Source organism: Tyto alba, unplaced genomic scaffold (genome assembly GCF_018691265.1).
Source record: "Tyto alba isolate M040663 unplaced genomic scaffold, T.alba_DEE_v4.0 Super-Scaffold_21, whole genome shotgun sequence".
In the NCBI taxonomy this organism is placed as follows: domain Eukaryota; kingdom Metazoa; phylum Chordata; class Aves; order Strigiformes; family Tytonidae; genus Tyto; species Tyto alba.
This window is the reverse complement of record NW_024881295.1, coordinates 9,744,294-9,758,898: the sequence shown is the minus strand read 5'-3', so window position 1 is coordinate 9,758,898 and position 14,605 is coordinate 9,744,294. Positions and strand designations below refer to the sequence as shown.

The following is a 14,605-nucleotide window of genomic DNA, read 5'->3' as shown; positions in this document are numbered from 1 at the left end:
TGGGGAAATATGGAAGTAAGCATAGCCAACTGTAAATTTTAGAAAGGGATGGGTTCCCCCGCTCGTTTCTCTTGCCTTCACTGTTTAAAGATTCCTTGTAGAAATACATTCTGTTCTGTCTTGCAGACTTTCCTAGGCTGCCAGGAGAGTGACTTGAAATTTCTTAGATAATGTAGCCGCTCTCTGAATAATGCTTTGAGATTATAATTTTTTAAAACAGTTACGTTGATTAAGTTGAAAGTGCCTCACCTTATTTCTGTTTCAGGAATTGCATTTAATTATGGTGAGATTTCTTTTCAGTAGTCATGTTATTACCATGGCTTTAAACCATATACTTAATTGACTTGAAACTTCAGCTAATTCAAATTTAAATAGATAATGCAATTATAAGATGTATTTTACTTCTGTCATCCTTTAGTACAAGCATGGAAATGGAGAAATGGCTCATTTGCATGCAACTTTCCCAAAAATATAGTGGAAGAAGGTGTTGTGTTTTGGTCTGCATCTTGAAACGTGGGAATTATAATAAGGTTTTTGTATGTTTTTCTGAGCTTTATGAAATTTGCCCTCAGTTCATGTTTGGAATCCAAGGAACACCTCACTCTGACAGCTGTGACTGTCAGAGCTGCAGTAGCTGTAGTCAAATGAAGCACAGCAATTGTTGCACATGGGCTTGACTGAAGTGTAAAGAACAGATTCAGCCCCACAAAACCAGGAGTTAAGACAGTTTTTGCCAAAATGCAGCAGATGACCTTATTACTGTTAGTGTAAATATTGGCAATTGCCCACAAATGTCTTCAGTCAATCCCTCAAGAGGCTCTAAGTGTTTGCAGACAAACTGTAAGGGGAGGGGAAGATGTTGAAAGGGTGGGGCCATGTCTTCCTTGAAACCAGCTGAGAGAATGACATATCTTCTCCCCTTTGAAGCTGGGGCATCTAGTGGGGTAAGGCAACTTTGAAGTGAGCTGTGTGTATTGCAGCTTTCATATAAATATTTCTTCTATAATGAATTACCTTGCTTATTCCTCTGCTCCTTGTTTTGTTTTCTTTCACTCCCACACAGTATTTAGACCACATTAGTAATGTATAAATGTGACTTCCACCTAATGTTGCTGTTGTTAATAAAGTTACGGTTTGCTATTTTCTCAAATGTGCTATATGTTTGTTATTAATGAAGAACAAATACTTACAGGGCTTTGGAAGACATTACGGTGTGCTAAATGTATGCCTGTTGATTTGAGATTATGAATCAAGAGATGTTTATTTAATACATATTACTTTTTTTGAGCTGTTTGTCACAGAACTTATATGCAGTGCAATCTCCTTTGCTAATATGTCTGGAAAAGGGTATTAACGTGCCACAGAATAAATTGTATCCCCACTCCTAACTGTCTTAACCTCTGCTGTGCTGCCACTAATTATCCAACCCTTCCTAGAATGGTGGTGAGCAGTGAGGCTTTCTAGCATGGGTCCGTTCACTCCTACCTCTCTAGTAGGATTGCAGTGTTTCATATTGATAATGTTGTTTGTTAGTAGCTGGAATAGAGTGGAGTGCTTCATGTAGAACCACCTGCAGATGATACTTCAGTCCTAATACTGAAATGGCTTCAAGGTTGGGATTCAGTGATTAAGACTGCTTGAACAAGATTCAGCCTTGTACCAAAATAAATCCTGTCTCAAGAGCTAAAAGTAAGCACTGCATCGGATATTGTTTTGATTTGCTGGTATGTATCCTAAATATAATGCTCTTAAGTTTTAAGCTTCTGCTTCGAAGTTGTCTGACTAAAATTTAGTTAGTAGAAGCAAAGATCCTTGGGACTCTGACTTGAGTGCTATCACCATCTTCCAAATGCCCTTGGGTTTTTGTACCTCAAGTCTGTGTAGAATTCAGATGCTTTTTATATCTAATACTAGGGAAGGGAGAGTTTTAATTTCAGAGTTGTTGTTCCTGTTGAATTAATTCAAGTGTGAGAGTGTGAAACTTACTGTTAAAAATGCAAGGTTATGTTCCTAACAGTAACCAAATAAAAAGAAACTTTAAGCCATCTGTTTCAACAGCTCACCTTCTCGTTTGTTTTCTTTCAAGCATTTTGTGGTGACTTGAAAATGTTATGGAACACGGTTGGGTCAAGCCTTGTGGCCTCAAAATTGTGAGTCAAGGTGTTATGGACTGTAATGGATTTTGAAAGCGTTAGCACTCCAGCCATCAATATGTATTTGTGACAGCGGATTTGAACATAGTTTTCTATGAAGGCATGTGAATTTTAGACACAGCCTGTGATCATGAAGCTTTCTAGCTTCCTCATCTCCTGTACTGCAGCTCCCAAGCTGGAGAATCTTGTTTTGTGCTGCAGTTAAATCATTGCTAAATGGTATCTTGAGTTTCTTCAGTTTGTTACTTGTAATCATGAGCCAGCTCAATGAAATAAACTGATGATAGTGGAGGAAGAGCACTGGTGCCCTGTTAATGAATTTGAGGATGATCTAGGTATACTGCTGTGGCCTTCAGCTTGCTTGCTAAAGGTCACCAGGGACAGCAAAGACTTGGATTCAGCCTCCATCTCTCTTCTTAACTAGGCAGGAAAAAAAAAAAAGGAAGAGGGGAAGAGGCAAGTTGTGCTGAGGCTTTTGAGATAGCAGTCACATGTTTCTGTGTGACTGGGAAGGAAACAAATTATATATTGGACAAAGATGGCTTAGAAGGGCAGACAATGAAAAATCAAGAGATTCAAGGGTTGAGATGAAAACATTGCGAGGGAAGAAGACGTCTTAAAGACAAACACATTCCCTGAAGTCAGAGATCAGACTGAGAATTAAAATAAAATATTGAAGATAAAAATATAATTGTCAAGGTGGAAGAATTATTTCAACTAATAACTCATTTGATGGTTGCCATTAATAAAATTTATCTTTAAAAGAATGACAAAATGTGTGGATGAATTCTTTATCTCCTCTTACCACTCCCCCACTCCCCAAAGAAAACAAGTTAATAATTCTTTCTGGCCAGTTCTCACCAATACAAAGAGAAGAGAGCCTTTCAGTTTGATTTTTTTTTTTCTGTGCTGTAAAGACTATAGCTCAAGGAGAGGTGCGGGTTGTTCTGTAATTAGCGTAAATACCTATTGTAGCATCCCCTGCTTCAAAACAATGTTTCTTTTCCCCACTATACTGTTAGCTGCATTGCACAAAGAGAAACTGCAAAGCAAACAACAGCTCTTGGACTAGACTAGTGCTTGGATGCAAGTCAACTAGTAATTTGTCTGGGAAACTGACTTTGGGGCTTCTGGGGAATTCTAGGTTGATTATTCTAGGCAAGATTTCTAGCAGCCATTGTTGCTAGAAACAACCTCTCGTGGTTCAGAGTTTGTAAAAACTTGCATATTGGTGTTGTCTTCTCACAGGTAGTGTGTATATGTATAGTTTGTGTGCATCTTGGATATCTCTTACAGCATCTGGATTTTGGCCTGTTTCACACACACGTGTTAGACCATCTTTTGGCCAGTCTCATGTGAAGAAAATTCCTTGGTGTTTAAACTCCCTCTCAAATTCATTCTCAACACTATCATCTTCATGGTTGTGGGACTTCTGGTTTGTTTGTTCTAAGCAGTGCTTATTATCTCTGAGCATTCTTCTGGAATAGCAAAAGAATAACACTTCACAAGAGGAAATCACTTAATCCCACTAAAAAAGTTGGATGCTACCTCTGTAGAAAAACTTTTTCAAAGCAAGCCATACACTGATTTCAAAACCACAACCTGTTTGTTGCTAATAAAATTTTGTGTCTAGAAGATGATGTTTTGACTTGAACCTCCCATAGAGGTTTTTTGCCCATTCATTGATGGGAAGCAGTGTATATTGTATATTTCTCAGTCATCAGTCCAAGAGAGGAGACTTTTTGGTAAATTCTAGTTAGCTTGTTTCCAGTAGCCAATTCTGTATTTGCAGTCATCTTTATCCAGAAAAAGTTACTTTGCTCTATACCAGGATTCTTATGGTAGGGAGGATCTGCCAAATGCCTCCCTGTTCACAGGGGGTACTGTCTTGCTCTTCTGGATGGTTTATAAACTCTTTCTAGGTAACTCAACTGGCTTATTTGTTATGCAGGTTTGGTTTGGTTTGGTTTTTCCTTTATCAATCAGGCGTTGCTTGCACTAACTGTTCTTATTAACAGCTTCCAACCTGGGTGGAACAAATTGACTCTTTGTCCAGAGCCCTCTCTGGTGTCATAACAGGGAAAGGCAAGGAGCACAGCTTGTCCGCAGCGTACAGAGATAGCTAATTATGAATGAAAGTGTGTTTACTTTTTAGTATACTAAACAGCATGCTGGGTATTTGTTGGGAAAGCAGAAAGTTACTGAAGTGGTTAGTCAAAATTTTGCAGTTTGCTCCAGCTGCAGCAGGATTTTAGCCCTGATTTGAGGTACACACTGCTTTCAGGTGATGTAAACCTTCTAAAGAGTAGAAACAAGGTGAAATCAACATCTTAATTTTAGCTCTCAGGGTTTCTTGTGACTTAACACTTATCTCAAGGATAGATAGATTTTTGCAAACATCTGCTTGGAATATCTTTTTTTTCTTAAATATAAGAAAAGCCCTTTGCACTTTGTCAGCTCTGCTTGTTTTCTGTGAAGTTATAGCCTTTTTGTGGTTTGTAAACTAGCTGTGAAGAGGTAGCGAAATAGTAGCATGTGTATATATGTATGCTGGATTTTTCTTTACGCTTAAAAACTGAACAGATATCTGAAAGACTAAGGTATCATCAGCCAATTAGGATAAAAGGAGAATTTAGAGAAAATTTGCTTGCATGGCAAACAAGGTACTTGAGGAGGCTTCAGGCAAGGTATTGGAGAAGAAAAAGCACAGGGGAGAGAGGTGGGGGGAGGAGGTAGCTGGGGAATGTCAGATGTCTGATGCTTGGTTCCAGTCAGAAATAACTGTCGCTATGGAGCTGATCACAGAAAAACCGGGGGGGAAGCTGTGATCAGAGACTTGCTTTGGCTTGTGTGCCTCTGCTTAGTAAATTAGCTTTGCATTCCTATTCCCAGTGTTGCTAAAATAAGTAGTTATGCATAAGGTGAACTGGTTTTGAACTTACAGGATTGTTAAACCTCAAGTGAGCTTTTTCCCCCCCAACCCTCTCCATTGGCTTCAGATAGAAATTTGTACAGTATTGGAGGTAAGGGTTATTTTTGCCTTCTCTATTGCAAAAGTAGAATATACATTCTGGACACAAATTTCAGGTTGAAAAGTGCGTTTGGGGCTGTCAGAATAGTCCACAGTGGAAAGGCAAAGAAGCTATTAATGATACAGGAGTTAACTGTCAGCAAATAAAGAACTGAATACATGCGAAGGAAAACGAAATGCTAATAAGATGTTATATAGTTATAATTGGGAAGCAGAGATAGACATATGGCCAAAAGATTTTCTGTTTTTCAGTTTTCAGACCTCTCTGTAAACTTCTACTTGCACAATCCTAGAAAATAAACCAATCATAGATTTTTTTTTTTTTTTTTTTACTTAATATATATTAGCTTTGCTCAGAAATAGTAATGAGACACAGTGATTTTAGCACATAGTTACTACATTTCTGATGTCTTTGTTCTGTTTTTAGTGATAGGTCCCTGAAAGAATCCCATTAGTGCTTATGGGGCAGGCAGTCCTTTAGTTCAGCCCTGCACATTGGTCTGATGGAAGTATGTACCTCAGGCTGCTTTTATTGGTTCGCTATCACTATTTAGTCTGTTAAAACTATTTGCCATGTAAGAAATTAATGGGAATATTTCCCCTAAGCTTGGAGTGTTTCAAAGACACTTTGTTCGGGTCATTTGCCACTTTAGTGAATGTTGTTTTCAAAATCAGAAGTGTCAGCAAATATTTCATTATTAAATGATGTTTCTCTTTAGTCTTTTTTTAAAGATGGACAGTAGGAAAACAGATGACCAAAACTGATCTGCACTGAACGCAAGACTGTACATTGTGTGCTGACTGGGGGGAAAAAATGCACTTGCTGGCTTGCTAAATTGAGATAATTCTTTGGATGTTGACAGACAGAAAAACAATTAGAGCTGTCAGATGCTTTGCTGACGTGTGCATTGTCACACAGAGAGGTGACTTGGTTTGTGCCAGTAAATCTGAACTGTTCAACTCTCAGCAAGATATTAAGTTAATTAATAAAATTCCTTACAGTTGGGCTTGGAATGCAAGGTCTGTTTATTTGTGAAGACAGCTAGTCCAGGAATAAACAGTGGAGGTCACTGATGAGGCCTCTTAGGTATTTTCTCAGTCACTGTTATATTACAGGCTAGTAAAATACTTTTTTCTGATTAGTTCATTGGTATATTAAAATGGTGTTACTCAACTGAAGTGTTTCTGTATTTGTACACTGTTAATGCTTGTGCGGATAGTAGTTTTCTTTGAAGTATATAACTTTATGTGGGAAAATGTTTATTAAAACTCTTTGACCTCTTTGGGTTTTCAGGTGCTCACTCATGTCTCAAAAGACTATTTCTGTATACATGGGTATTCTTAAAAGCTATCCCTTTTTTGTCGATTATTTATACAAGCATAATTGAAATCTGATTTTACTTAAACATGTGGACTCACTTACGTTTCTTTTGTTTTCTAAACATCCCCTGTTTGGACAGGGATTCTGGTGTGTATGTGCTGGACTGAATTTGCAGCAGACTTGCGCAGGGCTCCTCCACTACGGCTCGTCCTGTCAGTGCGATGTGACCCCTCTGGCTGTAAGGGCTTTGCGGTGTGCTGCTGCTGCCGGGCACGGCGCGGCAGGTGAAGAGCAGTGTGTCTCCTGGATCGTGTGTCGATATTTGTCTGCTGCTGAATAAAGTGGTTGGTTGTAGAAGGGAAGTTGTCTTTCCACTCTAGCTTGAGGGCTGCACTAGTACATCTTTTTGATACAGAAAGAGATGTTCACTTTACCAGGAGAAAGCAGCTCTGATTAGACTGTAAACATGAACTGTACTATTTGCTTAGTTTTTCCCACACCATTTCTGCCTCCACGTGCAGTTCTGTTAAATCCATCAGCCTCATCAGATTCCATGTTTCTTGTGTAATGCTACCCTGCTTCTCTTCACTAATCTTCTCTAAATAACTTTCAGATTTCTTTTACTCTGTTCCTCTGTTATCCATTTTCCTGGTACTGAATTCTTGACAGACATTGTCTTTAGTCTTATTGCTTTATCCATAGTGATCAGGATTACCTGAATACATGAGCTTCTTCTGTTGTATTATCATGGTTTATTTTTCTTTTATCTGCTTAAATAACCTAGCTATTTCATTAGGGTTTTTTTGTTTGTTTTTGTTTTAAAAAGAATAATCATCATTATTGGTGGTTTGGTTTTTGTTTCAGTTTTGGGGAGAGGTTTTATGTTTTTAAGACAACAAGTCTTCTTGGAATTTACTTTGCAATTTTTAAAATTCAGCATCTCGGCAGTTCCAGTTAGAAATTAACTTTTGTGAGCTGTAATGCCAGTGTATCTGTTTATACGGAAGAAAAGCAGCCCCTGGAAAAAACCACTAGAGTTCAGATCAGTAATTAATCTGGAAGTTAACATTAGATAAACCTTGAACAGCATGACTGTTGGTATCAAGACAGCAGAGGGCAAATGGCCGATTGCTGAGTCCTAATCTAGCTCCCTAGGTTTCTAACTTTATTTCTGTGCTTCAAATTTTTTCTGTCATTTGAGTGCAGAAAGAGATTTTTGAGCTTGTGGGATTTCTTTGTTTCAGAAATAAGCAACCCTCTGACCATTTTTTTCGTTTACAAACTTGGGGAATTTTCTTTTTAAAAATTTAATGGGGAGCTAGTATACTGTATTAGCTGGTATGACTTTGGTGTTATTTCAGCGCAGGCAGTAGAACCATGCTCAAAAGCAAGAACTGACTAGACTAGTTGGTATGGCTTACTTTTTTTGCAGTGCCCATGGAAAAACCTGCGATAACACATCAGCCAAAGTCTGTTTCCTTACAGAACCAGCACTGTGTTGGCAGGGGTTAAATCACCTCTACAGTACTTTCCCTGATGCATCTCCTTGTTTTAGAGAGAGAGAAGCAACCTGTCTGCTTGCTTTCTTTTCTGGGTTTTCCAGCGTTGGTACTAAGTGCACAGGTTTGTTGGAAGTAGGAACCTTCAGCTGCTTCTTTATGGACAGCAAGGTTGGACTCCCACGGATGTCTGTAATTAAAAATGTTTCCCCCTTGTTTTGCTATGCCACCACCTGCTAGGAATTATTGAACAAACACTGTAAGCATCTGTAAGCAGTCCCTTGAGACATCCAGGCAGTGTATAAAGGAAGAGGGGCACCTGTTACTGGAAATTGTTATGAGTTTACTCAGGAGTTGTTTGTTTAATGCTATTGCTCTTGGTGCTCTTTTTGTAATAACTTTCAGTATTTTAGGAAATAAACTGTAATGAAACTTCTGGTATGTCTGCAGAATGGGTAGACATAGATAAAGCGTGGGATGTTTGATTCCTGTTGTTATTTTTAAAGAAAGGAGGCTGTATTGTCTGTTCGACACAATAGATGTTAAGGTGAATTTGTTAACTTTTTAACTGGTAATGTCTCACTATAAACACCAGGATTTTTCTCTCTTCTAGCTGCTGAGAGATGTCTGCTGCATTATCTCTGGTATAGCTGCAAGTATGACTTGACTGATTTGCATTCATGGATCTTGGATGATCTGGTGAACCATGGAGCTCAAAGTATGGGTGGATGGAGTCCAGAGAATTGTGTGTGGGGTCACCGAAGTCACAACATGCCAGGAAGTTGTAATAGCCCTTGCTCAGGCTATTGGTAAGTAACTCTGTCATCTGGGTGTCTGGGTACTGGGGTGAAGCTTTTTTAATGAAGCTAAACTGAGGGTGAGTGGGGTTGCACAGAATATCAGCAGAGCATGAACATACAACGCAGAGTGGGATAACTCTAAGGTGTGAACTTGTAGCCTTTGATTTTTAACCTGCCAGAGAGATTAAAAAGAAAGAAAAGAAACACTTTGAAATCTTATTATTCAGTACAAATTTATTCCCTAAATAGTAATATGCTGCCGTTTGTCACTCTAAATAAAGCCTGGACTAAAGAAGGTGCTAAACTGACAATGATCTGAGTACCAAAGACACATAAAAGCTGTGCAGAATAATTGGTTGGCTTTCACAAGCTAATGATTGATGTTCATTGAAAATATACACATTGTAGGTATCCCTAGCTATACTGAGAATAGTATAGATCAATGAAATAGGTCCTTCAAGTTCTTATCTTACTCCTGCATGCCACATAACTCAGTACTAATGAAAGAGTAACTTGAAGTCTGTTCAGTGATAGCTATTTGCTGAACAGTTTAGTGGTGGTGGGTGGAATCTTTCAGGCTCCAGTACAAGAAAGAACATTCAGTCTTGTCAGATCTTTCTCAATGGTTGAGGGCATCCTGAATAAACCTCAGTTTCATCCCTTCAGTGCTTTCAATGCTGAATCTTATTCTTTGCTAAAATTTTATAATTGGCTTTACATACTGTTTAAGTTTAGACATTAAAACCTATGTCTTGCCTAAAATTAAATTCATAATTTAAGGACTAGCTTTTGCATTTTTTTAGTGTTCTGGTGATTTTACAAGATAGTTTTAGCAGTCTGATTCAATTGCAAAATCATAATTTTCTAATAAAAAGCAACTTAGGGTCACGAATGTCAACTAGATATTCTACCTATAAGCATGAAGTCAATTTATCCTAATTTGTGATGTATATTTATTTAAATGTCTACTTCTGAACATAATTTCCATATACTTTCATCTGATGGAGAAGACTGGCACTTTTTAATTTTATATCTTAAGGGGATCGAATGCAATGCTAGCATGCGTATGATCTATCTATACACATCAAATACCTTTTAAAGTTTGATTTAAAAATTGTACCAAGTCAGTATTTCTCTAAAATCTGGTATTTGTTTGTTAACTTTTAAGAGTGCTTTTACTGCCTGTGTTAGTTTCAGCATTTCATTTAATGTTAATTTGTTCGTAAATTGCTTTCTTCCATATCTCATTTTCTACCTGTAGAGTGTTTTTAGCACAGTTATGCTAGCATGATTATTTCTAAGTAATGATTAAGAAGTGTGACACATTGAGAAAAGAATAAACTGGTTGTGATAGACTTCTGTTCTGTGCTTTCAGTATCTTTCAACCTGTTTCCTTTGCCTCCTCCCACAAAACAAAAAAATGTCATGCTCCTAGTTCTAGAAAATAATTTCATGTTCTCCTGTGTAATTTCTTTGGCTTTTGTGTGTCTCAGTTATTAGCCTGAACTCTGAAAAGACTCCATCAGCCTTGGAAACTCACATAGTTTTTGTCAACTCAGCAGACTTCGTTTTCTGTAACACGTCACTAGTTCATCTGGGGCATGTGACTCTGGTTCCATGCAGAGATAAATTTCAGTTGCAGCCAGAGCCAAATTGAGATAGACCTTTGGAAACCCCTTCCTGAGGCAAATATCCTCTCTAGAAAACACCTAGAGTAATTGCACTTCAGTTTCTCACTGGGACTGCTAGGCAATATTAAACACCATATAAATTACACTTGTGTGTCTTTGGCAGATAGGGCTTTCCCAACCCTCCTGTCAGGGCATTCATCAGAAAAGCAACCATATGTCTGCTCCTTTGATTATAGGTACCAGTTTACCAGGAATAATTGTCACTTGATTTTGAATGAGAATCTATTAAAATGTATCCCTCTAGCTCTCACCTGACATTTGGTGGTGGAAAGTAGCCAGTCTTAGTTGGCTTCCTCCTTGGTTGGCTCTGATCTTATTTTCCACTTTGCAGTCTGGCTCCTTCAGCAGTCACATAGCTTAGAAGGACTGGACTCAATATTATTTCGTCAGTCTGCAAAGATTTTGAGATGCTCCTTTTGTTTTATCGTGCCGTACAGTTGATTACTAGGTCCTTGACTTAAAAATACGGCGTGCACACACACACACACACACACACAACGCAGTCTTTTTCACTGAGCCTGAAATAAGAGCTGCAATAGGTATATTATTTGTGTTGAAGTGCAGTGTCTGGAAAATCTGCAAAATAGGTTATTTTACAGCTCTATCCACTGAAGAAGGCACAAGCCAAAGATACTTGGATTGAGGCATTCATAGTTCAAGAAGCTTCTCATGGACAAACGGAAGCTGCTTTTATTCTAGAGATATGAAAAGTAAAGCTTTAGAATGTATTTCAAAAACATGAAAATCAAAATTACTATAGCATAGGCTGTGGTTGGAAGGGAACTCTGAACATCTAGTCCAACTTCACTGCTCAAAGCAGGGTCAACTAGAGCAGGTTGCTTGGGACCATGTGCAATCGGGTTTTGAATATGGCCAAGCATGGAGACTCAACCACCTCTTTGGGCAACCTGTTCCAGTGTTTGATAACCCTCACAGTAAGAGAGTTTTTCTTTACGTTTAAATGGAATTTCTTGTATTTCAAGAAATTTCTCTTGCTGTCACTTGATCATATGCAGGGCCTGTCTCCTGATCTCCAGCTGTGATAAAGAGTAACAAAAACATTTCCATCCATTTATTTTCCAACTCTCCCCTCATGTCATGGAAATTCAGTAATAACTTTCTCCAAGATAAAAAAGTATTCCTCATCCCAAAATGTGAAGACAGGAACTTATGTTCTAGGGTTATTTTAGACAAACAAAAATAGCAAGTCATGCTGGGTTATGCCCCTTTTAGGAGGTTCTGTCCCATACCCAAGGTGTGGTCTAATACTTTGGCAGTGGAGTTGTCACTTAACTTGCCTGGCTAATGCTCCTTGACCTACTCCTTACAAATTGGTATCTGCCACTATTACTCTTTCAGTGCAAGGGTGTGATTGTCTCTCTTCCTTTGGGGCTGTAGTCCTGATGGATGACATTTGTGTTACCTGGTCTGATGCTATGATCTCCTTCCCCTGTTGCCAATCTCTTGATCATTGAGGAATAGGAACTGATTCTACTCCAAGTTTCTGTACAAACTAGGGGTTTTTTCATTTCCATTTGGTTTGAAGTTAAAGGATTTGAATTAAATATAAAATAAACTTTTTATTCTTTAAAACAAAAAGAAAATAAAGTTGTCTCTTTAAAAGGGTGATTCCAGTAAAGCTTATTTTAAAAATACATGTGTATATTTTAATGAATGCAAGAGAATAATATCAATTGGATATAATTTTGGATACTGTAGTTGATTGTGTCTCTAACTTAAGAGGGAGATAGAAATGCCTTAGCTGGAGGGAGGGTCACTGGAATTCTGTTCAAGACAATTACAAGTTTCTAGAGAGTGAAATCACTTCCCACTGGGATCTTGAAGAGCACTTGGTATTACCTTTTATGAGTTTTATCCAGGGCTGATTTTTTTTTTTTTAAACTCAAGCTTCTTGCAAATTAAAAAGAGGAAGATTTGGCCTATAATACAAATGAGAGAAGTGATCGTTTCATCATGAAAAACTAAGCCCTCACCAAAATGTAAAAATATACCACAGCACGCAGTTTAAATGGAGAACCATGAGTCTTGCTTTAAAAGTGTTTTTGCCAGGAGAGATGAGCTAGATTTTATCACATACATCATTTTTAAAATGTACATTTGACTGCAAATTCTGCCTTTTTTTCTGCTTCTACTAGCTTTTCTGTGCTTTCTGTAAAAATCATGCCAGAATGGTTTCATATAAACATTGCTTGCTCATTTTGATTCCTCTTAATTTGGGCAACTGAAAAACAGGTGAGAAAAGGTTATTAATACTTTTCAACTTGCATGTATGATGAGATGGTTGGTGAATCCAGTCAGGGGTCTGTTTTGCAAAAGTGGCTTGTCCCAAAAAATCACTGTAATACTGAGGGGAAAACCAGATGAGATCCTAAGAGAAAATGAGCTAATCATGTTAGCTGATAGTTTAGGCAAAGGTAGTTTAACTACAGAAGATTTTTATTTTTTCAAACTGCCTTTTACTAGATGTTTTCCATTCAAATCTAAAAATTAAAAATCTTCCAAAGGAATATGGTGATGAATAGTGCAGTCACAAATATACTTGCCCTTTTTCTTCAGAAGTGTTTTCCCATGTCCAGTCACTGTGAGGATTTTTACTACGCTTGTGCTTTCCTTTCTCTCTGGAGACTAGAATGCATCTTCTGTACTCAGAATGACATGTTTGTTTCCTAGAGATAGAGTATGTTAGCCTAGAGAAGCAAAGCTTGAATTCTTTACCAAAGTGCACTTCTGTTTTCTGCACTTCCCATCATTTTCTGTGGCAAATAATTAAAATGGCAGACTTGATTTAGAACAGTGCTATGGATTTTGGTTTTCTGGCTGTAGCACAATATCAGGAGAATATGAGCAACACTTCACTGAACAAGAAGTACAGCTGTCTCTTTTTAAAATTAAACAAATGCAGCTGTCAGTTTTTTTTATTGCAGTTGAGTATTTTTCCTCAAAGATAAATGGGGTGTATTTATGAAAATAGAGCACAGATCTGTTCATGCTGTTTCAAACATGCATTACAGCATTGTAAGGATCTGCCAGAGTTGTATCTGGAAAAATCACACCGATTCATTGTTGTTTCTTATGTTTGTCCCTTCCTCCAAATAATTTCTGCTAAAGCAAGCGCCAGAGCTGGCTGTCAGACACTTTGAGAGGGAGAAAAGAGTCTGAGGTTGAATTGAATCATAGCCCTGATAAACATTGAATTAATGATATAATTTACTGCTGAGAATAGATTAAAACTTGTGTTATTTTTGACTCCAAAATTTCATTTGCTGCTGCTGCTTCAAATAGCAACGCTAAGAGGGATAAGAAGTACAAGCAAGCTACATGCTGTGGTGATGCCATGGTGTGATCATGTAAACTTTATGATTCAGAAATCTAGTGACAGTAACCTTGCTGAAAGGCACAATGGTTGGGTGGGATGGTTTGTTGCCACCTTGAATGATGTGGTGTACATCTAGTGTAGTGGTGGCATGTGCAGCAGAGACCTGGGCTGCTTGATGTGCTTTGCCACGTCTTGCTGTTTGACCTCGGCCAAACTCCTCCTCTGCATTGTTTTACCTATTTAGGAAATGGATCTAAAATAAGTGCAGTACCTCGGGGTGCTTAGATGAAAGGCAGTTGAAAAAGTAATTTCATACTTAAGTGCTTTGTTTTGTCAGATGGTGATAAACTCTTGTATACCCTTTTTTTGAACAAAAGGATAATAGTAATAAACTAAGACTTCAGTCCTGATAAAGACATTGTGAGCACAGCTGTGAACTAAGCAGACCTTCTCTGCCATTAGACTTGAGTCTGTGTATCTCTGTGAACGTGGTTTCCTGGGCCTGGACTTCTACTCTGATTCTCACTGTTTTGTGGTATACATACATGTGTGTGCAAAATGTAGCACAAGTTAAGAAATCTGAGTAACACAAATTCTAACCTCTGTTTTAAAGGGGTTTTTACTCCTAATCTTTCTTAGGTATTTAATGAGTTCTCCGGTAGCTAGACTGTTTTTTTTTTTTATTTATTTTGTTTTGTTGTTTTTGGTATTTTGTTTGGGTTGTTTTTTTTTTTTTTAATGTTGCGGATGTTAAGTATCACATAATGAATTGT

General features: G+C 37.9%; 1 protein-coding gene across 5 annotated transcripts in view; it reads left to right on the top strand.

Moving 5' to 3' along the window:
* Positions 1-14,605, top strand: part of RASSF8 (Ras association domain family member 8) — a 93,928-nt gene that overhangs the window by 63,326 nt on the left and 15,997 nt on the right. For all 5 annotated transcript variants that reach the window (XM_032986224.2, XM_042795447.1, XM_032986223.2 and 2 more), the window contains one exon: positions 8,618-8,813. In XM_032986224.2, the coding sequence (XP_032842115.1) occupies positions 8,711-8,813 (103 nt within the window). In that variant the 5' untranslated portion in view covers positions 8,618-8,710. The remainder of the gene's footprint in view (positions 1-8,617; positions 8,814-14,605) is intronic.